General features: G+C 39.0%; 1 protein-coding gene across 1 annotated transcript in view; it reads right to left on the reverse strand.

Annotated features, from left to right (window-relative positions):
* DOK6 (docking protein 6) overlaps window positions 1–25,760 on the reverse strand; it is a 159,835-nt gene that overhangs the window by 18,631 nt on the left and 115,444 nt on the right. The window contains exons 5-7 of the mRNA XM_033154821.1: window positions 23,459–23,648; window positions 12,494–12,632; window positions 3,407–3,524 (exon numbers count right to left, since the gene is read on the reverse strand). Coding sequence (XP_033010712.1) covers window positions 3,407–3,524; window positions 12,494–12,632; window positions 23,459–23,648 — 447 coding nt within the window. The remainder of the gene's footprint in view (window positions 1–3,406; window positions 3,525–12,493; window positions 12,633–23,458; window positions 23,649–25,760) is intronic.

The raw sequence follows: 25,760 nt of genomic DNA on the forward strand, positions 1-25,760 counted from the left end.
TCTGCTCTGTATTTTGCACTTGGGTGATATCATTAACATCTTACATTTTATTTTCTTCAACAGTGAAACTTATATTTACACTTACATGCATTGGTAGCAGTCAGAATATAAGATTTCAAAATTTTCAATTTCAGAAATAATTACAAAAATACAATAAAAGGTCTTAGTAATGCAACTAACAGCTTGAAGAGCAGAAATTAAAAACTAAGGGTGTGATCCTAAACATAGATCCACAGGGATGAACAAGTAAGGATGTGGTGGATCTGTGGCTCAGCCAGCAGATTCCCAGCTCACCAAGGTGGTACTGATATACGCCCCCCAACCCTGGCTTAGCCAGAGATGCACCAGTGTAGCTCCCTCATCCTGTCTCAGCTAGAGCTAAGCCAGCTGAACAGATATTGGCAGAACATCATAGCGGCAGCACTTAAGTAAATATGAGGCAACTAAATTGCCTGGTGGCACTGTTTGCATAAAAAAAACTTTAATAAAATTAATACCTTAGGTCCAGCCTTAAACATTTCTATTGATAAATACCAGAGTAAAGGATTTAACCTGTACTCTAATCAATACAAATAGCATGAAGGAAATTTGGCTTGGATATCAAGTTTATACTTCTTCATCCAAATGGCTATGAAGTCCTTTTTATTTATTACTCCAAAGAAATCCACATTCTGTTTAAAATTTAATGTTTTGAATGGAAAAAGTAAGAGTCATTCATTAAGGAAATAGGGACCAAAGCAGCCTATGGGTGGCAGTTTCCCTTACCCACATCCACTTTATTCTAAATGATTGTACTGCCATAGAAAGTCAACCAGATTTTAAACACAAAGGGGGAAATTGAAGGGCTCTGACAAGTGAGTGGAACAGCTAGCTAGCTAGGTAGCTATGGAGAAAGATTATTTCTGCTTATTACTACACTCATTTAAGAAAATGGCATGCAAGCTGGTTAAGTGCACCTCTATGATGCATTCAATGTTTGCAGGAAAACTCCTAAACCTGTCTAGAAAAGGCAAGTTAACAGATTTATCCATTTTTAAATATATATATATATATATATATATATATATATATATATATATATATATATATATATATATATATACATATATATATATATATATATATATATATATATATATACATGCCTATGTATTGCACTTATGCAAATGTTTGGGCTGCATTTGAACAATTTATTGTGCAGGAAAAAGTTGCAATTACATGATTGATGTAATGGATAATAAAATATCTGGTGTTGGCACATACAAGTAGTGAGCTAGGCCTGTTAGTGTTTCTATGTCATTATGATATATTTATTCACTTTCTTGTGCCAAGGCTCTTAAATACTTTCATCATCAGTTTGAGCTTCATTCCTTTACACACACACACAGTACTAAAGAGGATTTATGTATTTTACAGATCAATGGGGCATAGTCCCAGGTAAATATAGCATATAATTCCTCTTCACCAAATGGAAATATTGTTTTATTTAAAATGAGTTGCAGAGAAGAGAAAATGAAACAATTTAACTTGCCTTGATGCTCACATAGTGTGTTTACTTTAGCAGTCTGTTCTAAAAAAATGCATCGGGGTACACGATCAGTTGAATTCATGGTATAAAACCACATGCTCTACCATGCACATACATGCTGTCTTTTGAACAATTTCACAAGCTGGCCACCTGCTGAGGTTAATTTAAGGGAAAAATATTTTTTCAAAGGGAAACAAACATACTTTAAAAACAATAACACTACACTATCAAAAGCAGTTAAGTACTCCTTTGGGCAACATAACCCATATGTCCTATATTTTCTGAAACCAGTCCCTGGTTTAAAAATTGACTGCATAAACATATCTTCAGTGTGTGTGTGTGTGTGTGTGTGTATGTTGTCAGTCATTATTCATGTGAATTGAACAAAGAATGTGCATGAACAATAGTGATTTGCCTAGTCACATGAAAGCACACAGAATGTAAACAAACTGACTGATTAAATTGAGTATTTAATGAATTGCCAGTAACTGATCATAGTCTCCAAACTGTGTTGCAGAGTGGGTTTTTAAACAATGGTGCGTTTTTTAAAAACATATATTACAACCATGTATATTAACAGAACAAAGTACTAAATTCTGTGTTGACATAACCAATTTGTGAAATTACATGGAAGCTATTATTCTATGAAAGGATTATCTGTGACATTCTCTTTATATCTCTGTGCAGATATAACACTCCTAAATATGTAGCAAACCATGGGATCATGCAATCCCTTCCTGATTCCTTTTTGGAGCACATATTTTCATCAACTGTTACACGAATCACAACACTGTCATACAGGTCCAAGAGCTTAGGGAGAATTTGGAGACTACTTATTCATGATGAATTTTTTAAAAAGCAATCATTCACAAGTTGAATTTTTAAGCCAGGTTTGAGGACACTGACGCCTCAACTGTTCTACCATCAAATCAAATCACCACACCATAAAGTCATGAACTTGTTATTATTGAAAGAATTATTGATGTTACTGTGTATATAGGGCACCCTTCTTTTGACGAGTTAACCATTTTAATTTAAATAAATCCAGGAAGCAACTGAGAGCAGATTACTGTCCAACCAACACAGTGGTGAATTCAAGATATTTCTTAATGACTTTTCAAGCATTCCTATGAAGAAGGGCCTCAGAGGATGATCTCTGGGCCTAGATAGAAGCAATCCTTGAGGTATTGCGGTCCAGTAGCTGGCTACCACATGCCTCATTCCCAAAGAGTAGCAAGTAAACCTTGAAGAGTTAGCAGTGTTTCTTTTGCCTATTTGCTTGCAGAAGACCATTCCCACCAGCATGGCCTCTTTATCAGTCAGAGGAAGTGTGCTTTCCAAATGTACAACTCTTGGACAAGCAATAGGCTTTTCTCAAAGATACGTCTCCTGCATACAGAACACTCACCTTTCCTTCTATAGTTGACAAGGCACTGCAGTAATTGCCTATTTATTTTTCACTGGGAAATGGCCAAAATGTATGGGGAATGTGCCAGTTTAAACAAAATCAAATCATCTCTAACTACAAATTGTTTCCTCTGAGAAATTCCAGACAACCCTTCCTCATTAGATACCGAGAAGCCACACATTATACATATATTCCGTTTAAAAGCTGAACTGTCAAATTGACTTCTCAACCTATGCAAGATTTCTGGTAATAATATACACCATTAGAAGAAGGAGGTGTGCGTTTTCTTTATTTAAAAAAGTGGTGGGTGTGGAGGAAGCATATCTCACCATCCCTACTGAGTTTGATGACAAGCCTTAGTAATTGAAATGGAGAGAAAACCGCCAGTGCAGATGAAAGCAATTTGCATGAGTTTTGCTCAATGTGAGAGAAGCTAATGGACATACCATTTTAATATTCAAGCATCTTACCTTGTAAACTGTAGATTTCTCCCATGCTGTTCTGCCGGGTGATGTGATGCCAGTATGCACTACGAGGAAGCGAGATTGACTTGGGCAATGTCATAGGTTCAGTCAAACTGGTCTGGAGCTTGAAAGATGAATAAAATGTAATAAATTCTATTGCCCAATTCACATCGGTCTTACATGTTTCAAACCACTATAATCACACACAGTGTTGTGAATTAAGCATACCTTACTCACAGTTAACTACTTTTAATTGTGTACAGCAGTAATGAAAAGAGTCCAATGAAACACAGGAGGAAAGTACATTGAAATACAGTATATTTCAGATGAATCCATACGAAGCTGCTTCCAAAATTGCAAGTGAAATCCTGAGTGGAAGTAAAAGGCTTTGAAAACTCTCTTGGTGTCACAAGGAAAGAACTCCCCGCCCCCATCAGACTTGGTCAGATTTGGGAATAGGGCTGAGCAGAACTGGGAACCAGCTGCTCTGAGAGGCAGTGTTCTGTGCAGAGTTCATGGGTTTGCAAGCAGCAATCTCATTAGAAGGTAATGATTCAGAAAAACAGCATTAATTCTCATGTGGCCCCTGTACTGCGGCTATTGTATAATGATTAAAGGACAACAGGGACATGTCAGAAAGGGACACACAGTACAGCACACTCTGAACATCACAACAATGTGTTCCTTCCCTGCCTTCCCATTTCTGTCCACAGAAAATACTACATTAACGAGTATGGAATTGCCACAAGTTTAGATATATTCTTGTTGATTTCCCTAGATGATATATTTATAATTACACAAATAATTCCCACAAACAACATACTTACTCCAGAGTGTTCCTATTAGATTCCCATAAAATTACTAGTGTGGAGAAAATTTGTTTGTAGTTGCAACTCACTTGTATTACGATATCTGATGCAGCTCTATTAAACACTTCAGCAAACTGTATGTTGCTTTTTAAAAAACATTTACCCCCCCATGAAATTTTAACTTGATGTATTTATCAAAACGGGAGGGGGGGGTCCAGTTGTAATCTGAATGAACCTCTTTCATCTGAAGCAGAATTTAAGTCAAGTCATTTCAGTCAAAGCAGTTCCTGGATGAGGAATGAGGAATGAAATTGGGAAGGGGACACACGAAACCCCCAAATCATTCTGTTGACAGGAAAGCACCTTATTATTATTTTTATAAATCTGACCTGTTTTCAAATTGTTTTCATTAATTTGTTTTATTTCTGCATGCTGCTTTTCATTTACTCTTTTAAACTGCAGTGTTTTAATATGTTCTACTGCATTTTTAAAAGGATGCGGGTGGTGCTGTGGTCTAAACCACAGAGCCTAGGGCTTGCCGATCAGAAGGTTGGTGGTTCGAATCCCCGTGATGGGGTGAGCTCCCGTTGCTTGCTCCCAGCTCCTGCTAACCTAGCAGTTCGAAAGCACATCAAAGTGCAAGTAGATAAATAGGCACCGCTCCGGCGGGAAGGTAAACGGTGTTTCCGTGCGCTGCTCTGGTTCGCCAGAAGCGGCTTAGTCATGCTAGCCACATGACCCAGAAGTTATATGCCGACTCCCTTGGCCATTAACACGAGATGAGCACCGCAACCCCAGAGTCGTCAGCGACTGGACCTAATGGTCAGGGGTTCCTTTATCTTTACCTTATTGCATTTTTAAAGCCGTATTTGGAACTTGTTGAAGAGTGAGCTATACACCCATAAAACAAAGGAACAACTATGCTTACTCTGCTAGATCAGACTAAGGGTGAATCACTCTGAGACCTGCAGGTATAGGGTGGTATATAAATTCAATAAAACAAGACAGCAGCATAGCAGTCCCACCCTGCTGCCCCTTTAACTGAAATGCAGTGGTACACAGCCTCTGCACTTAAGACCTTTAAGAGGAACCTCATGTCTAAATGTCACTGGCAGATCTATTCTCCATGGGTTTTTCCAACTCTTAATTCTCTTTTAAACCTATATCAGGCAGTGACCATTTTATGGTCATGAATTCCATACACATGCACGGGGTGAAGAAGTACTTTATTTTGTCTTAAGTACAGCCAGTCAGCTTCACAGAATGACCCACAGTTCTAACACAATGGGAGTGGAAGAAAAAGTTTTCTTGATCTACGGTATTGGGATACAGGAGCTCAGTCAGTAAAGCATAACTCATAATGTAAGAGTTGTGAGTTTTGAGCCCCATGTTGAGCAAAAGATTCCTGCATTACAGGATGTTGGACTGGATTGCCCTTGTGGTCCCTTCCAGCTCGGCAATTCTATGATTCTACCTTATTGTCTTTTTCTTTCTCTGGAATTAAGAGTCCCAAACACACCAGATATTCCTCATAGGGAATTTGCACCAGCACCAATTACTGCTGTTTTGCTTGCCCTTTTCTTATGTTATATTTTCAGTTTCAAAAATGATCTTTTTCTGAGATGAGTCCACCTCAAATCCACCCCCAATCTGCTCAACAACTGATCTTGTGAACCTTACTTTTAAAAGAAGGCAGCTTGTGTCCTAGGAGCAGCCTGGATGCAGAGTTGAACTGTACCACTACTTTTGGTTTGAGCAACCCTGAAAAGTTTCAATTTCTTACATTTGATAAAAATCCAAATGTAAAGTTTTGAAATGTATGTCACCTCTTCATTTTTTAATATTTTATTTTCGGTAAGAAGAAAGATATGGAAACAAGCACAATACACCATTTCTGCCAATGGGAAAAAATGTATCTAAGGATCTAGTTTTATGGGTATCAGTTTGTATTTCTGTATTGCAACATGTTTTCACATAGCTTACCTCACTTGCAAGTTTTTATTAGAGCCTGTATTGAGAGGACTGTAAAGTACAGGAGTACTGGGAGTGCAGCTCATGGATGCCCTTTGGGTTTCACTTCAAATGAGTAAAAAGTACCTCAACCTCCAGTGTGGCTTTTGAAGTTTTAAGAGCTGCATTTTTCTCTTGGAAAAAGGCTATTTGATCTCAGACATTATCTAAATGTTATGTGAGATCAAAAGACCTTTTTCTAAGAAAGAAAAACAAAATCTTCTAAGAACCTTCAAAAGAAGCTGGGGAAGACTTTATCTTAGGAAAGAGGGCATTCTATCTCAGAACCAAATCTGACCAGCAGCAATTCCCTGCCCTATTAATTTAGCCTAGACTAGTTACACATATTTACACAATGGGTTTTGGTTTACACACAAAGGTAAAAGGACCCCTGACCGTTAAGTCCAGTCGCGGATGACTCTGGGGTTGTGGCGGTCATCTTACTTTATTGGCCAAGGGAGCCAGCATACAGCTTCTGGGTCATGTGGCCAGCATGACTAAGCCACTTCTGGCAAACCGGAGCAGTACCTATTTATCTACTTGCACTTTGATGTGCTTTAGAACCGCTAGGTGGGCAGGAGCTGGGACCGAGCAACGGGAGCTCACCCCATTGCAGGATTTGAACTGCTGACCTTCTGATTGGCAAGCCCTAGGCTCTGTGGTTTAGCATGGTACTCGACAGGAAGTGCTAAAACTAATGCTTAAGTTGTTACTTTTTGTTTTGGTGTAGCTATGCTGTCAGATATACTGTTGCTATGGCATACGTCTGACAACATGAGTTGTGGAAGAATGCCATTGTAGATTAAGATCTAGACACAATATATATGGAAGAGCTTACATATGGCCTGGAATGTGTCTGCCTAAATGCCTCAGTTGCCTCTCACAAACGCATGTAGTGTAGAAATGCACTTAAACAAGGCTTGAGTTCAACTGTAGAAATATTGGAATAAAAATAGTTTCTGAAAAGTAAAACAAACAAACAAATCAAAAGTGAGCACCTTGAGCTTTCCTAGGCCTTGATTCATTTATTTCCAGTCCTTCGTGTCTAATGAGTGCTAGTGAAATTGATTGCAATCTTTTGCTGCTGCATTTTTATAACTGCATTTTATAACATCTAGGCATATCTGCCTATTTCTCCAGCTTGCACCATTTATATGAAATGAAATGACAGATTCATGTTGCCTTAAAAAGTAACCCAATAACTGCAGTTGTGTCAGCCAAATATATTTCATCATGGCCTAATCGAAACCTGAATTCAACTTCAGGAAGATATACTTCTCCATCCCCCTTTCCCATATGGAATGTGATTGTCATGGTTCTAAATATTATTCAAGCACAACTTAAGCAGGGAAGAGAAAAATGTCCTCTCTTATCCTATCACTGCTACTACCACTAGGGCAAAAATGGACCAAAAGGCAGGACAGGGCGGAAGCTTTGTGAGAAATTCTGGACTTTTTCTGCTTCTCCCACTGCTTTCCTAAAGGGAAATTGGAGCAAATGTCAGCTAGGTTCCAATTGACATTTTGCTCCAATTTCCCTGGGGGAAAGAGTGGGTTTTCCCGGCGGAAATGGTGGGACAAGTGGAAAACTGCTTGGATGCATGCTTTCTAGGCATGGGACAAATGGAAGAGTGGGCGAGCCCTCAGGGAGTGGATGTGTGAGGCGGTATTGCATTTGAAAGATTGAGTTTGGCAGAAAGTTCAGTTTTGAAAGTCTTATTCTAAGCCTGAGCAGGGTGTGTTTGGCAATCACTGATTCAAACCCTGGTTTAGACAGGAGTCATGATTAGCATCAGTGCAGAAAGAACTTGTTATTCAGAGAAGGAAACCAGAAAATCCATGCCACAGAAAAGGGGGAGATAAAAGTCACCTATGCTCCCAGTTTGCATATTACAGATTCCAGTGATGTGTACCTGGCCATAGAAATAATGTTTGCACATTGGACTTTGACTGTCTTTAATTCAATAAAGTGCACCTTCAATATTCTGAATATAGGTTCCATAGGCTTTATAAAGAAAACCTGATTAATTGAATGGTGCTTTAATGCATTCTGCCATTTTATTGTAATGGGGGAAAGTATTTTGTCTGGTCAAGTGACAGTTTAACTGTCAACGAGAGACCTTAACTGAGAGCTGAGGTGGGGTTGGAGATTGGACTCTCAGTATGCAAAAGGAGAATAGGAAAATATGCATTTTCTGATATGTAGTTGCAAGTTTAGAATATTCAGTTAGACACTGAGCCTGAACTAGAGGTGCCAGAACGGAACATATAGCTGACTGCTGATTGGCCAGGAGTCAGTCCATGCTTGTTAGGGAGTCTATGTTGGTTGGTGCTTAGTGCTCATTGTGGATAGTAACAAGAAGACAACAGCAGAAGAAGAGGATCTGAAAAAATACAGAGTGGCTTGGTGGCCAGTTCAGGTTAAAGAGACAAAGGGAAAACCTATGTATAAGCATCAAGGGACAAGAAGTGAGAGGCAGTTTGGAATACAAGGCTCTGATGTCTGGAAGGAGAACCAGATGAATATTCTAACAAAAACAGGCCTGCACTTCAATAGGTTAGTAAGGGTTGAAACTTCAACAAGAGTCCTTGTTGAGGCCTAATTGGAGTGGAGCAAATAAGAAGGTCATCTAGCAAAAGAGTTTTAATAGGTTAACTAACTGCTTCTGAAAAACTGTCTTAGTAAAATAAATTCTATTTAAAGTGACAGTAGCACGTTAATGAATTGTATACTTTTAAAGAAACAGTACTATATTAAAGAAACTACATACCAGTAAGCTTGGGAGTGGAAGTTGGCAAAATGAGTTAGAAATACCTGCCTTCACTTGCCATGGGTTTTAATAATGCATATTATTGTCCTACATTTTACACCTACATGATGAAACAATTAAGTCCTTTTCAGTCCATAGACGTTAGGCTAGTATATGCTTCTTAAAAGGAACATTGCTCGTTTTTTAATTCTACAATCCTTGTAACAGTGTCATTGTGCCATTCTGTTTCAGAATAAAAGATGTACCTGGAACCATGGAGAGAACCACTTCACACATGTTTTCCTTCTCACAAATTATGTAGTACACATAGACAAGAGTTGAGCATTTATGGAGAACATTGCAGAAATTACCCAATAGCAGATTTTACAGAGGGGAAACAGCAGGCTTCCTTTCAAACCTAACATTACTACAATTTCTGCTATTATTCCACACAACAGGAACAAAGCCAGTTACAAAGAAGACAACTATGAGGAAAAGGAAGAGAGAGAGAGAAGTTAAGAGCTCATGCTATCTTGTCAATGTGATTCCATCTGAATTACAAACTGCGCAATGGGACTGCCCTCTCAGCCACTCCATCTCATTGGAAACTTGCCCTTTAGCCACTTATATGGAAATGGATTCTGACAGTGTGAATGCTTGCTGGAACAAACATCTTTCAGTACAAGCCAGTCATGAAGTTAACTGAGGGGATACAAACATAAAAGTTGCAGTATGGGGTGACAGTGACAAATATTCACTCCCCATATAATCTATTCTTTTCTTTTCTTACAATGGGCTTGTTTATTTTGTAGGTCTATTTAAACAGGACAATCCAATGCATGTCTTTTCAGCCCCATTAAGTTCAATGTACCTGATTCCCAGAGTATAGGATTGTAGTCTAAATATCTGGGGCTTCATATTTTTTTGGGGGGGGGACATCACTGAGCATGTTCAGAGAGCATTTCCTCTAGTCAGCTCCAAATCTTCAAAGAGAAGGAGAAAGGGCTTCAAGGCAGGCCTATGTTTCCTGAAAATATAATTATCTTAGCCCAGTGCTTTCCTTCAGTTTTTATCACATCAAGAGGAAGCCTTAGGTCTGAAATAGGGTACACAGAACAAGTGTGTTCAATGCAGCTTTCTACTGTAGCACAAAAGAACACTTGCGTTGCCTGCAACCCTCACTAAGGATCTTAGCTTTCATTTAAAATAAATTAATCCACAGCTCATGTAACTGGGATAGGAAACCTAAAGACAAGACACTAGAACATCAGATGAGCTAACAAACCAGAGACTAGATTGGCTGAACTCCCAGTTGCTCGACTTAACTGTCATTTAAATAAATAAATAAAATTATTTACCAAATTGCACAAAAAGTGACAACTGAAGATAAAGATAAGATAAATATAAGAAAGAAAAAAACCCACATACTGATGATAAATACCAAGTATAACTGGGCCACAACTGTGGCCCTGTGTCAAAGGTAAAACAAATGAATTGCATTCTGCCATTATAACCCAAAATCCTAGGGGGAGGAAGGTTTATCTTTAATGCTAGATTGTTTAGAATTCCATTTACTTATAAACGACCTCCATGCTTTTCTAAACTTGCTAGCCTTTCTTTACATAGATGTAACATGTAATTTTATTCATAATATTGAGATTCCATACTTTAAAAAAGAACATTAATTCAGTCCTGGTGCATCCTAGGTTTTCCCACAATTAATGTGAATATCCTTAGGAATATGAACAGGACAAGTTACTAATGTTAAGTTTGAGTTGCTGGGATATCTGACCTACAGGAAATGGACCCAAGGTATGATAAAACACTTCATTTTAAACTAAAAACAGAGTATATATGATCCAAGCTATACTTCCCCCACCATTTCACCAACTATCAAAAGAAAAACACACCATCTGAGGCTTGGAATCCACTACAAACCTGCACATTTTGTATCACAAATAGCACTATCTGGATGTGAGTTTCTTTCATACAATTCAAATCACATCAGAAAGATTAAGGATGATCATGCACATCAGCATCCCAGTCCTGCTGCCTATCATGTGTTGGAGATTAGCATCTGCAGTAGGGAGCCTGTTGACCTTAGTCTTTGCACAAGATTTAGAATTGCAAATCATGGGGGGGGGGTCTATGTGAGTACAAGAGGCCCTCAGTGCACACATTTGCCCTCCAATAAAAGGTGGGTGGTAGGTATGGGCAAACGCTGAAGATACAAATGCTAACTTGAACCACATGACTCACAGTAGGTTTCTAGGGTGCCCTTACTTCATCCTTTCAGAGCATATTTTTCAACATCCTGGAATTTAAAAGCTCAGCTGAAATCAGGCAAGTGTAGATGTTTAAAAGTGCTGGGCAAAACATTTATTTGAAACAGAATTCTTCTGGTGAGGAGAGTTAAATATTGTAAGTAAGTGAACTTGAAATCAGTGTTTGATATGTATTATTCTCCTATCACTGTCCTTTTAAATAATATCCTAAAATGAAAAAGGGAAACTAAAATAAATCAAATGCATTGAGGATATTGACTTCCCCCTAGACGGGCTCTTCCTTTGAACATCTTGTTGCCTAAAAATTAATGCACTCAGTTCAAGTTAGTGGGAAGGAAAATGCTTGTGTGAGTCAACCATAGAAACGTTGCATGTTCTCAATTTGCTGCAAGGCTGACTGTTGCACAAAAGAAAGTGGCCTAAGCAATGGACAAAGTGATTTAGAATGCTATGATAGGAATTCTTCATGACTTCAAAGTTTTCCCCATAATAATATGCTCTCAAAATGTGGTTTTTAAAAAAATAAAAATAAAAAATGAGTAAAAACCAGAGTTTGTTCATGTGGTATATTAACAGTCAAATGTTTATGTTGCTAAACAAGGTAAGTTCAAATAAAGGGGTAGGGAATGAAGATTGTCTTGTGGCACCTAGGCAAATGTAGTCTTCTGACTACTGTACGATGACATTTATTAACCTTTACGATGACTTTATAATAAGCTTCCTTGGTTTTGCTTCAATAAAGGCAGGCCTGATCTACCAAACAGAAGAGCATATACTGGAATTCTTGACAGCAAATATTATTCATGGCATAACATCACTGGCCATGCTCCAGAAAAGAGTACATCTTGTTCCTTCAAAAAAAAAGGTCATGCCACAATCCAACTACTATTTAAACTTGTGAAGCTTCAAAAGCAGCTTGCAATGTGGTATGGTTAATGTTTGGCATTAGGGAAAAGAGGATGTATAAAGGCATACACACATGGACACCACATTCAGAAAAATAACACCTTGATGGGTGTTCCATCTACCTATCAGGGCTAACTCCATTTATTAAATATAGACTCCGAGGGAACATATGGCCTAAAAGAACTAATGTCATAATCCATTTTTCAGTATCGTGTTAATGCATCCATGGGTATTAAGTTTCTTAAAGAAGTCTGATTTTGTTTCTATTAATTTCACAATTATACCCTTCCTAATGCAGCAAATGTCTTTTGCAATATTGGAGTAAGATCCTTACCCGTGCTTTTTGTTCCATCTCCATCATCAATCTTTCATGTTGTTCAGCTATTGCCAGTGTTGCAGAATGGACTTTCTGATAGATCATCTCGCCTTCCCTTGTCTGAAAGGTGAACAGCCCTTCTCCTGTGTCGCACATCCTAGAAAGAGAGTTTGTTTGTTTGTTTGTTTGTTTGTTTGTTTTATAACACCTTGATAAAATAAACATGCATAGTTGGGTTCTTCTGGTATTCATATTGCTGATGAATTATTATGGCAATGGGTGCACAATATTATTCTGTCAATAGATTTCTAATGACATAGGCAAAATTTAGTCGACATTAAAGCTGCTTTGAGAACCTTAAATACATGCATTTAACTTGTGCACATTTGGTTTTACATGTGTGGCAAAAATAAACATAAAAAATTTAAAGGGGCAGAAAAATAAAGTCTTTGGTCTTTATGTCACCCTCAAAGAGACAACACCCTGTGGTTTTTCCTTTTTGGTGGCAACTTTGCTGATGGTGTGCCTGCTACCCAAGGCCACATTCATGTTCCTGGCCAAGGAAGATGATACAGTTAGGCAGGGGCTGATGATAACCCTACAAGGAGGACCCTACAAGGAAGCAGCAGAGTCACTGTCAAAGGCCACAGAGTATAGGCAAACATATGTCAGAGTTCATCTCTTTATTTGTCTGGGTCAATATCTGTTCTCGCTCTCCCACTGGTGGTCTGATGCTGGAACTAGTTCATTAAGGTTCGGGCATCCATTTTATGCCCTGGCCAACAAAAATGATGCTATTAGCTAGAGACTGCTGCAAAACTGTTGAGTCAGGTGGGCAGTTCAGGATAACAGTTTCAAACATCAAAATTATCTGTCTAACTTGTGCCTAGAAGAGTTTGCATATCTAAAAAGAAGGAGATCAAGTTCCACTTCCAGCCTACCTTCCTTGCTTTTCATATTGAATTTCAGCTTCTCCCATGGACAAAGACCAGATCATTCACCCCCACTCTGTTTCAGAGTAACCAACTTCCTATATTACCATATCTATAGAACAGGGGTGGCACATGTGCCAGGTTGTTGGCCCTTGTATATATTTTTTAAAAAATGCAATTGGCTCATTCACTTGAGTCAAGGAAGGAAGGAAGGTCAGAATAGGAAGTGGTAGCTGCCACAGTGACTGTGAAAAGTGCATTTGAAGATTACTGCCTGTAAGTGAGACTGTGTTTGGACAATCATACCTCATCTTAATCAACCCATATATACATGAGATATTTGCCCATGTACACTTCCTGTCCCTTCCTCTGTTCATGCTAACCATGATTAAACTGGAAAAACTCTAATTACTCATAGTTTGGGTAAGATTTATGTTGCCACAAAAACTCATGTTAGCATAGATTTAGCAGAGGGAAGCTTTGTGGCCCCAGTCCATTTGCCTGCATATTCTCCATTGGCATGTGAAAGAATTTTCCAAGTCCCATTATGTCACCGAGCACCCCCCCCTTCCAAAAAAAAGTTCCAATTGGAATTTTCCCACTTGCACTGTTGTGGAAACACAATTATACCAGTGCTATACTGCTACAATGATAGGGGGGAAAGCCAGGAGCTATACAAGGAAAATTTTTTTCCAAAAAAACAAAAACAAACCCAAACCAAACAGCAAAGAGCACTGAGGCTGTACTGGTAGGGTGAGATAGTCAATAAAGAAAAGGTTAAAGCACATAAAAGTTCACAATAAAAGCTTGCAAAGGTTAACAAGTAAAGAGGAGAGTGAAGCCAACCAAAGTTGAACAGGAAATGCAATTAATCAAAGCAGCATATCTTGACAGCAGACAAGCCCTATAGGTGAAAAAAAGGTCATAGAAAAAGTAGAGAAGACCTGTAAATCAGCGATGACACAGAACAAAGATTAACAACAGGAAGAACATGGAGTAAGTAAAGGACAATGAAGAGAACACACAGATCTAAGCAGTTCAATGCCTGGTCTGCTCTAAAAGGTGTGATAGAGTCATTCTCAGCTGCCTCCAATCCATTAAACTCAAGAAGTACTTGACAAGGTCCAAAAGTTCTACTGCTTCACAGGAGGGTTCTGTCCATATGATTCACATTCGAAATTTCCAAGAAAGACTAAAAGCATGTATCTTGGATTCAGGAGTGAACTCACTGGTAAATATTGGTCCTGCTTTTGTGACTTGATGTGTTGCTCATAATCATTAGGTTTGTGGGCTTCAGTACATGAATTCCTCATGCTTTGAAGTTCATCGGGCTGAAGTAGACAATATTTAAAGAGGTGGGAGGACCATTCGAAGCTGGTTTCACAACTATTCTATTTGTTCCAAACTATGATTCTTAAGGGTTTCTGGAACTAACAATATAAACCCCTTTTTAGGTGATGAAGAGACAGGAGAAACTCAGCAAAGTTCAACTGTACATGTCTGGGGCAACCATTCCTAATCTTGAGTACTCCTGGTTATATATGTTGTGGGCTGATCAATTCTGTTACTCAATAGGAAAGTTCTTCTGTCTTGCTTACTCTCACATTTCTGTTGTTAGTATTCCAGAAAAATACTGTTCTCAGGGATAAAATCCAATTTGTACAGTCTTTCTTTGTAAGTTCATAGTAACAGTTGAGTAGACCAACCTCCCACTCCAAACACAAACATGGCCTGGGTGTTTTTCACAAAGCTGGGCAGTGACACAAATGCCTTCCACCCTGAATGAGGAATGCTCAAAGGGGCACTCCATAACAGCAACCTGCTGGGTACAATCAGCTGGTGCACTTACAGGGTATTATACATAAAGCAATGTGTAAAACAGTTTTCCTTTTCACTGGGGTAAGGCATTCCATGCCTGGTAGTTTCATCTTCACATCACTCCTCTATCCGTGCAAAACAAAAATTTAAAAATATACTTACTATATAAAATAACATTTTATGGCCCCATGTTTTAATAATGGTTTTACCTACTGTTGTTATAATAGTTATGGGCTTATTCTATAGATTTATTTTGAAGGGTTAGCTACAAAACCTAAAGTTATTCTAAGAAAGTTTTCATGAGACAGATGTTAGCCAATTTGAACTGACATTTCCCAATCTGGTTTTTAGAGGGCAGATGCTAACCTTTAAACCCCACTTTGAATAAGCTGAAAACTATGCCAACTTGGCAGGTTTCTTGAATCCCTCTCAGATATATCAACTGAAGATGGAAAAGAAACCAACTACAGCAAGGAGATGATGTGATGTATGTAATGCAATATTAAGATGCGGACATGGGAGCTAATCTTTGTGTGGGTATATTTGTTTGCATGATGGATACATGTCATACTTGTGGTTAATATCGCTCTATATTTTGCACTTCTAAAACAGCATTTCATATACCACATAATGCCCCCTGCCCTCCCATAACCTGGCCAGCTCAGAAATGGCACTTGCATACTACTGATCTGTCAGGCAGCACAATGTGAACATCTAAACTCAATGTCCAGCTGGTCCTCAGCCTTCACAGTTCTATCTGGAAAAGAGCCTCAAGAGATTTCCCTCCCCTCAGCACTGTAATTACCGAGGAGGTCACTAGACAGCCATCTTAGAAGTGGCTTCAAATTCACTGGTGCTCTGCTTGGGCTACACAACACTACACTACAGTCTTGGTCAGGAAAAAAGTTCAGTTTAGGTCAAAACAGATCAGAGTAATGTGTCACTTCTGTGCTGACCATCCTCCCTTCAGTCTTCTAGCACTGTGGAGAGAGACACCCCAGGAAGCCTCTGAATTATTTCAAAGGTCTCTAAGGTTTTGGAAGTGTTGAAAGATCTCTCAGCTCAGATGTGGTGCACAACTCTGCAATGAGTATTGTGCTATTTGTACTATTCACCCAATAGGAATAGTATTGACTGTGGAGGTAGATAAAGCATGCCTATGAACAAATTAAGTATTCACAGAGTCCACCAACTTCAAAACATGAATTTTACCTTAAAAACACAACACCTTTGCCATAAAACATGAACATACACTGAGGAGGGCTTTTTCCCAAGAACCATCAGGTATTCATTAAGAAACCTTATTAAACTTATCTATATTGCATGCTGCACTGAATAATAATATAAACACACAAACAAAAGCAGGCTGGTGAGGCTAATTATCTATACAGTTTTAATGATGCATCCACCTTTTCCGGAGATGGAAGCATTGGAGCAAACTAACATGTTGTCAGATAATTAATCCTCGAGAATTATAAAACCCAGTGCAATGGAATGAATTATACATATTATTTAGCACACCTTGCTTGGTTTTAGTGCGTCTGCTTAACAAAGGCAAAATAACACTACACACGTACAAATTCAGGAGTCATAATGGCATATTCCAAAATCTGAGTTTCTTTCCCATGCTAAAGCAATCATTTATTAAGCTTATATTAGTCTTAAAATATTGTATTATTTGGACAAGAAAAAAATGTCCTTGTCACCTTCTTATCCTTCTCACCACAAATATGACCAATTACATTCCTTCAAAAATGAAGAGAATCTCAAGATAAGAAATAAAATACTTATGTGCCTCCAATGTTACAACTTCAAATAGGAAATGAAACCATCCTAGGATGGTTAAGAACCATAGTGATGATTTTATTATGTTTTTAGATTTGCTATAAGCCACCCAGATTGCCTGGGGAAACCCAGCCAGATGGGTGGGGTATTATTAAAATTATTATTCATACATACGATAACATCAGGCAAACAGTTCCATGTCTACCACATTGCAGGGTACCTCAAAAGTTCAACATGTAAGGAAGCAAGAAACAGGGATTTCAACTGCACCAGATATCAAGCCAGAATAAGTGATGGATTTTGCTTCTTGGGTGAATTTATTTCATAAAATCTATATACTGCTTGTTTGTAAAAAACAAACAAACCCTCAAAGCAGTTTACAAAAAAGATAAACCAATAGAATTTTCAAGAAAAAAAATACAATACAAAAAGTTAAAATACCAAAGAGGTTAAAATTCAGATCAACTTTCTAAGCCTCACCTTTCTAAGCATGTAGGTAGGCTTGTTCAGGGGCATAGGAAGGGAGGGGCGGAGGAGGTGGGCCACCCTGTGTTCCACTCTGGGAGGGGTGACAAGATGGCCCCTGCCTTCCCAGAGCTGTAGAGTGGCCGAGGGCACGCGCTTGTGCGCCATCCGTACATGCTGCCACTCTCTTGTGCTGTCCGTACGGGACACTATTCGCATGGCAGCCTGTATGGTCGCTGTGCAAGCAGCAGCTTGTAAGACTGTGCATGGGTGGCATTCCATACAGAGTACACACGGGATGCCACAAATGCGTAGTCCATACAGGATGCGCCGCCACTGGGGCCAGAGAGGGTTCCTCCGCCACCGGGCTTGTTTAAACAATAATGCTTTTAGCAGGCACTGAAAAGATTAGAGTGAAGGCGCCCACTTGATATCATTCGGCAGGGACTTCCAAAGTGCTGCCACACTAAATGATCAGGTTTTTACAAATGCAGAACGTGTATTATGTGTCACCTGTAGCATTGCCAATAGCACTGATCGAAGTGGTTGAGTGGGAACATGCGAACTAAGGTGATCTCATAGGTAAAATAGTCCCAAGTTGTTAAGATACTCAAGAGGCTCCTCATGAGGCTGGAGGAACATCGACTGGCTATTGTTTTATTGATTTAATATGCTGTAAACCACTTTGAGGGTTTTTTTAATTAAAAAATATGAAGTGCTATAATAAACAAACAAATAATGTAACACATTGAACTTGAATTTATGCACAAAACAAAGCTCATATGACTCCATTTCCACACAGAAAGGGAAATGAACATTAGTTTTATAATGGCCTCAGACCCAAACAGCAAATTTAAGAGGGTCTAGACCAGGCATCCCTAACCTTCAGCCCTCCAGATGTTTTGGACTACAGTTCCTATCATCCCTGACCACAGGTCCTGTTAGCTAGGGATCATGGGAGTTGTAGGCCAAAACATCTGGAGGGCCTGGTCTAGACTGACACCACCCATTCATGCCAGACAGTGAATCCACTAAGCCAAAGTAACACATTTTTTCCTGAGCTTTTTCCTGTATCCTTTGGTAGTTATTTGGTCCTACCTCCTGGCTTGTCCTTTCATCCTCTCTCTCCTGCCCAGGCATAATTCCTGGGACAACTCTTGGCTTCAGCTCAGTTATCACAAGTTGCAATCCGTTTGTGACCTGGTTGTAATCTGTGGCCCTATAGACCAGAGCATGGCCATATGCGAGGGCAGAATTTAGCTTAACTTGAAAGCTAAATTTTCTCTGTAGGATTGTAGGAGGAAATGTGGTGAATATGATAACACAGCAAGTTTAAAAGTGAACATACTACATTAATTGTTTATGGTACTGAAATGACATCTTTAGTTCTTGGTCCACCTTGGTAAAGAGTTGTGATTATCTTTTCCCATTATTTATATTTTTCATCTGTTCCATTTTCTTTTTTGCTGGATTATATATGTTGTACTCCTTTCCACTCCTTTTTCTTTACAAGGCAAAAGAAACCAATTTATCTATTTATATTTATTTTTAACATTTCTAACCTTCATCAGAACATGATAACAGAGAGGAGTACAACCACTTATCTAGATATATCATTAGTCTTCTGTGGATGTGCTGCCTAGGGTAAATGGAAATAGCAATCGTTTAAAAACTTCCCTATATATTATGCCAACTGTGCTATCAGATATCAGCAGCTGTCTGACTTTCAAGAGTGGCAATCTCAAGATACTGACAGCACACGGCAGAAGATGGATGCCCACGGAGAGTCTCTCAATCCTTTTATGCCGTGCATAAACTTATCATTCAACCTGCCCTGCCTTTACCCATGGCCCTAATTCCCAAAGCAGCTGATCACAGCAGGGCCCTAACAGTCTCACGACCCTGGTTTTGCAGTCTAGGCCTTTAAGTCCCCAAGGGCCAGTTAAGGATGTCAGCCTTCACTGTCTGATCATTCCTCTAGTTTTTCCACCTAGCAGATGCCAATCATATGGGGTATTCTGCAGGGGACAGAGGGAGGGAAATACTAGGACTGATGTTAACTGAAGAACTATGCACAAATTATCATATATATAATGATAGACACACACACACACACACACACACACACACACACACATTTACCACCACCAAGCTCAATATTCAGAGGTTTACCTGACAAACATTCATAGCAACAATTGATACAGTGCTGTTAAATAAAACTTTGAAATTTTACTTCTTGCCATTTACTGTTGCTTAAAAACCATACAGTTAAATTATTGCAAGTTTACCAATCCAACTCCTGGCTCCAAAGCTTGATCCTCCCTGCATTTCTCTCTACAGTATTCCAATTTATTTTACATTGCAAGCAAAGAGTATGAGGAAACATTGTTTTCTATACCAAGGTGATTCAAGTAAATGACCTAAGCCAATATGGCAACAAATGACAATAAACAATCTCAAGCGGATCTAGGAAACATTTGTTTTTTAATATAGCAAAGAGACATTGAATGTAAAGCAAATTACACCCAACAAACCTCAAAATAAAGATGTTATTTCAGTCTTTCTCTCCAGATGCTGAGCAAGACAGGCTCATTATTTCAACCCTTATTTATACTGGATGCCAACAACCATCAGTTTCACAAAACCTACTACATTTATATACATATAAGGAGGCCCTTTCTTAAGACTAAAAAAGGTCCCATACTCACATATGTGTCCTCTGCCTCTTTTCACACATTGATACTGGAGCTTAAGAAGGATTGTGCATTACTCCTAAATGTTATCCCTAGAGCTAATGTCACATTTTGCTTAAATGGTAAATCAGAGGGGTTACTCTAATCTTTGCTTATCTGTCTGCACTACTTAAAACTATTACTTAATACAATTTACCATAGTTGGCAATCCACAGCAAGAAACTTACAACAGCCACAAAAAAACATAGAGTTTTCATCTTTTAGTAGATTCCTTTTATCAGCACCATGGACAGCTATAAGACTGAAAGCTCATCACCAGCATCTGGTTACATACTCTGCAAGGATGTATACAAATGTCCACAGTTTATGTGGCAATACCACATGAAGCTGCTGCTAGTTTATAGAACGATAGAATAGAAGAGTTGGAAGGTACAATGCAGGAATCTCAAAAAGTCATCTCCATTCCTTTTTAGAGGTCTGTTCTGAGTATGACACATATTAGATATTGCTAGAGATAGGTGATAAATTCAATTCTTATTTACGTATTACTTCTTTTTGCCACCTTTTACTCAATGGAGCTCAAAGTTGTGTACATGGTTCTCCTTACCCCAATTAATCCTCAGCATAGCCCTGTAAGGTAGGTTAGGCTGAGAGAGAGTGACTGCCCCAAGGTCACCAATGAGTTCTGCTGACACCAGGAATGTTTGAAACAGCTGCTACCATGTGATAAATTCCGGAACAAAGCAATAAATTCCTGAACAAGCAATCCCTGAATGAAAGTGACAAATTGGAAAGATAAAAATCTATGACAAATTGTTGTAAGATTTTTTTCCATTATTTATTTTTTTTGAAAAATTAAGTAGGTATTCCTCAACTTGAGCATGATAACCCTTACTTGTGCTACTGGTTGCTATAATATTTTTGGCTCATGTTAACAGTCCAGTTCCCCAGATTCTATCATTCACAAAAGTTTTAGCTGAATCTTTATGAGCTAAGCACATTGACTTCAGCCACACCAACTGCTATACGAAAAAGTTCATGGCTTGGGAACTGCAATTTATATTCTTGTTCCTATTTTTAGGTTTTTATCATCCTTCCCTTGCCTTCTTGGTAATGAAACCATTAGACACACTCAGTGGGAAGACCAAATAACAGAACTGATTCTTGCTCTTGAGCAGTTATGTTCTGAAAAAGCTCTTTTTAGACATTTAAAATGTGGACTGAAGAGTCTGACCCTGACCTAAGCATGCTAATTATAATGTCTGTAGAGGGCCTACATATGCAGATGCAAAAGGTTTTGCAGCTCCTTTGCAAAGAATATTCCACAGCTGGACATGTGGGTTCGCCACAGAAATTCTAATTAATGCATCTGCGGTGACAGTCAAATCTGCCACCAACATGCTGCATTCCTCAAAAGTTTATTACAAATGTTTTAAATGCCTGAAAAGGGTTTTTACCATTTGACATCACACCACCTAGGCTCAAAACAAGCATGCAGCTCTTCTCTCTTCACCTAAATATGGATAACTGACACACATATGCTGCATTGTCAGTGTAGATAATGTGTGTTCAAAACCACAACTACAACATGTAGAATTTATGTCTGCTGCCAACTTAAGTATGCTTGCTTATTCATCAACTTGAAATGTCTTCATCCCATTTTATTATGGCAAGTACACTACCCTTTGCTAAGTTGGAAAGAACACTGACTAATGGAGTTTTCTGTATTTGCTGTATTTATGTGTCAGAACTCCCAGAGGGTAGCTGTGTTGCAGCAAAAGCAACAAGCAGTCCTATTGCAACTTTATAACAAATTTATTATGGCAACCTCCTGCTGCTTCTTCTCCACACATTGCAACTACAAAGCACTCTTTTCACATTCCACCCAGTGATGAAGCCACCATCGCCTCATATTCTGCAGCTCTTTTCACGCCCCCACTTTCACTCCCATTCCCGTGCCTCCTAATTTCTCCTTTTTTGCACCTTCCCCCGCATGGTGGTGCTGTGGTTTAAACCACTGAGTCTTGGGCTTGCCGATCAAAATGTTGGCAGTTCGAATCCCCGCGATGGGGTGAGCGGTTGCTCGGTCCCAGCTCCTGCCAACCTAGCAGTTTGAAAGCACCCCAAAAAGTGCAAGTAGATTAATAGGTACCGCTCCGGCGGGAAGGTAAACAGCATTTCCATGTGCTGCTCTGGTGTCGGTGCTCTGTTGCGCCAGAAGCAGCTTAGTCATGCTGGTCACATGACCTGGAAAAAATGTCTGTGAAGTGGACAAACAGCCGGCTTCCTCAGCCTGTAAAGAAAGATGAGTGCCACAACCCCAGAGTTTTTCGCAACTGGACTTAACTGTCAGGAGTCCCTTTACCTTTACCCGCATCTTCACCTTCATTCCCTTTTCCTTCCTTTTCTCAACTCTCCCTTGGATACATCTCCAATTTCCAAGTCCCCTCCTCTCTCTTCCTCTGCAGTCCCCCTTTGCACACATACCCCATGATCATATATGCTACTGTATCTTTAAGATGAACAGAATCTTAATGGCAAGTTCAGGCTGTTCAGTTGGAGAAGGTGAAGTTCAGCTGACGGATGTTGTATATATATGGACATATGCTTCCTAATGAAATATATGTTCTAAATAGAAACACTGAATCTGGAGCTTCATGGTGGAGATAACACATGGTACAAGGAGTGAAATACATTATGTGAGGGTACTATGGAATTTTCAGGGCTCTGGGCCCCTTATCTCTCTCACAAGAGGCACCTGAGGAAAGGAAGAGGGAGAAGTTTGGGGACAGTGCAAAGGAAAGGTAAATGAAAGAGGGAGAAGTATCTGTTTTAAGCAATAACAGAAGTTTGAGTAAAGCGGGGGGGGGGGGGCCTTCCATGTCATGGCCAATGCAGTTGTGCAACCTGCCTTCAGTTTGATTCCCCTCTCCCTCCCTGATTTCATGCAAATCCAGGATTGTGAAGAGGCACTAAAAATCCTCCAACAGGGCCTACATGATGACACTCTTCCATTTTTACTAGATGCAAGAGAAGCTTTCATGGACTAAATTCTGCTTCATCAAGTGCATTAAGTCCGGTGCTCAGTTGTCAGGTATGTATACTTGATATGAAAAGTCAAAGAAAGTTTGCATTAGAACTTCTTTCATTAAAAAAAAAAATTAATTCCAGACCGAAAAATAACTTTTCTTAAAAGTGTCCACTGATGCTTCATGTCCCATCATGGCAATCATAAAACATTCTTCCATATGAGTCAATCTACTTACTATATTTCCATAATTGTGTCTTACCTTCCAGATTCAAAAGTGAACCATGTTGAGTCCCGCCCATATCTTCTCAGAGAACTGAGAGGCCACATCACCAGCTTCACCTTAGCATTGTGTATATCCCAGAGATAGATGTTTTCATGTGTAATCTGCATTGTACATTCTCCATAGATATCTAAATTTGGTGTAGGCATTAGGTAAACATTGAAGCGCTCTGAAAAGGAGTGGAGAATCATGGTGAAAATAGTGAGCTAGCTTGCATTATGATGATAATTCCCTTTCAGTCTAGTGACAAGCATGTAAATAATAAACCCATTTAAATACATCAATGCAACTCTCTCAGAAGACAGCTCATAGTACATCTGGAAGCACAGCTGAGACCTCTTTATCATTAGTAACAGATGCTCAATGGCATAATGTAACAGTTAAACAGTGTCTGTTGTCAGTGACCTTCATAAAATGATATCATTAGCTTCTCTTATTGCATTAATAATTTCAATTAGCAAGCTCTTTTGAAAGAGCTTCTTTACTGTGATGGACCTTTTTTATTCCAAAGCAAAAAAAACAAACAAAGCATCAACATATTTCATTAGAAAATCTGAAAACATGTTAAGATGAAACTGCACAATGGAACTAATTTTTCTATTTGGTCAGGTACCTGTATGTCTTCATTTAGATACCAATAGAAGCTTTGGAGAAAGTGGTTAATCAAGAATACTATGTAGAGTTAAACCCTCCTCTATGCTGTTGTCACAACCCAAATTGTCTCCTTACTATTTGCTATTCCCTCCCACCAAAACCTTGATCCACAGGTTTTCCACATCACATCTAATTATTTTTCACAGATGGGGTGTGGAAGGTCACATTCTTTCCACTTCTGTGATTTTACCAGTTGCCTCCCAATACTTTCATTTTTTGGAGATATTGTCGCATCACATGACTCAGATGCACTGTGACAGCTCCTTTATCAGATGTAACAGTAGGTGAAGCCATGTCTATCAGGTATTCTTGAAATTTCAGTTGACATATTTTTTACTCAATGCACATGTGGACCAGCATAAGCCCAAGAATATGTGAATATAGAGATTTTGGCAGTGGATATGTGAAGGCCTGGGGCTGGGAGGAGAAGAGAAGGGGGGGGGGGAATCAGAAAAAATATTAACCTACCCCCCCAAGCTTCCCTCTCCTCCCTGAAATTGGAAAATTTTGTATTATCTAATATTTTCTTTTAGAATGATGACATTTTTAAGTCAATGTGTTGATGTATTCTACCCAAAAAATATTTCAAAAAACTGAATTAGAAGAAGACTTTTATTATCAATATGATTCCTGTACACTGTGAACAAAAAAGTATTGAGTTATACACTAATACTACAGCTATCAAATGCAGCAGCAATATATATTTCTGCTTCTAGTGAGCACTGCCATTGCCACAAATGAGGGAAGAAGGATTCAATCCCTTTTTAGACTGTGGGCTTCCTCTTACTGCATAGTACATGGATCTGGGTCTCAAAAAGGCTGAGAGTGGGAGAAAGAACAGCAGCAGCAGAATTTTGTTGCCATCCATTTCACCATTTTGGAAATCTGTTCAACCCAAGATTCGAAGGCAGAAATGTAAAAGATAATAGCACTGCTACTGTATTTGACTGGATTAAAAAACAAGCATCACACTTAGGGCTTGAAAAGCTTGCTGCTCTTGGGTGATGTGGTATTAGTGCTTCAGAATGCAGAGGCTTATTTTGCTAAGGATGTCGGGTTTAAACAAGTGGCTTCATTGCTGGAACACCCACATGGATTCCGTTTCTCAATCTTGGTTACAGGTTTGGTCTAGTAGTGCTGTGATCCAGCATCACAGCAACTCTGCATAGCTGCCCAGCACCCACCACTGTCATTTTCTTCCTGATGGACTCTTCCACCAACAACTGTCTTATCCTTGACAACACTGGTGTCTTTAGATGTACCTCCGTTACTGATTTCAGCTCATCTAATACTAGTATTTTCTATTATCCTGTCACATATATTACCTCTGGCTCCAACATGCAAACCACTAAGCATTAGCTTGTGTCTTGATACTGAAGTCATATATGACCTAGCATTTAACAGGATTATCCTAAAAAAAAGTGAGGTTTTAATAACTTAAAACTCAATGTAGGATCTAATCTCGAACATAATCATCAAAACCAGTGCTAAGGATTACAAAGGAGTTGCAACTCACTGCATATCACTCCAAAATTATATGCAATTATATGACAGGTGATAGAAAAACAAGCCTGAAATAAACCAGAGAAAAACTGAGGAAAGTTTTTTTGAGAAATTTATGTGGCCA

The sequence above is a fragment of the Lacerta agilis genome, chromosome 7 (assembly GCF_009819535.1).
Source record: "Lacerta agilis isolate rLacAgi1 chromosome 7, rLacAgi1.pri, whole genome shotgun sequence".
Classification (NCBI taxonomy): Eukaryota; Metazoa; Chordata; class Lepidosauria; order Squamata; family Lacertidae; genus Lacerta; species Lacerta agilis.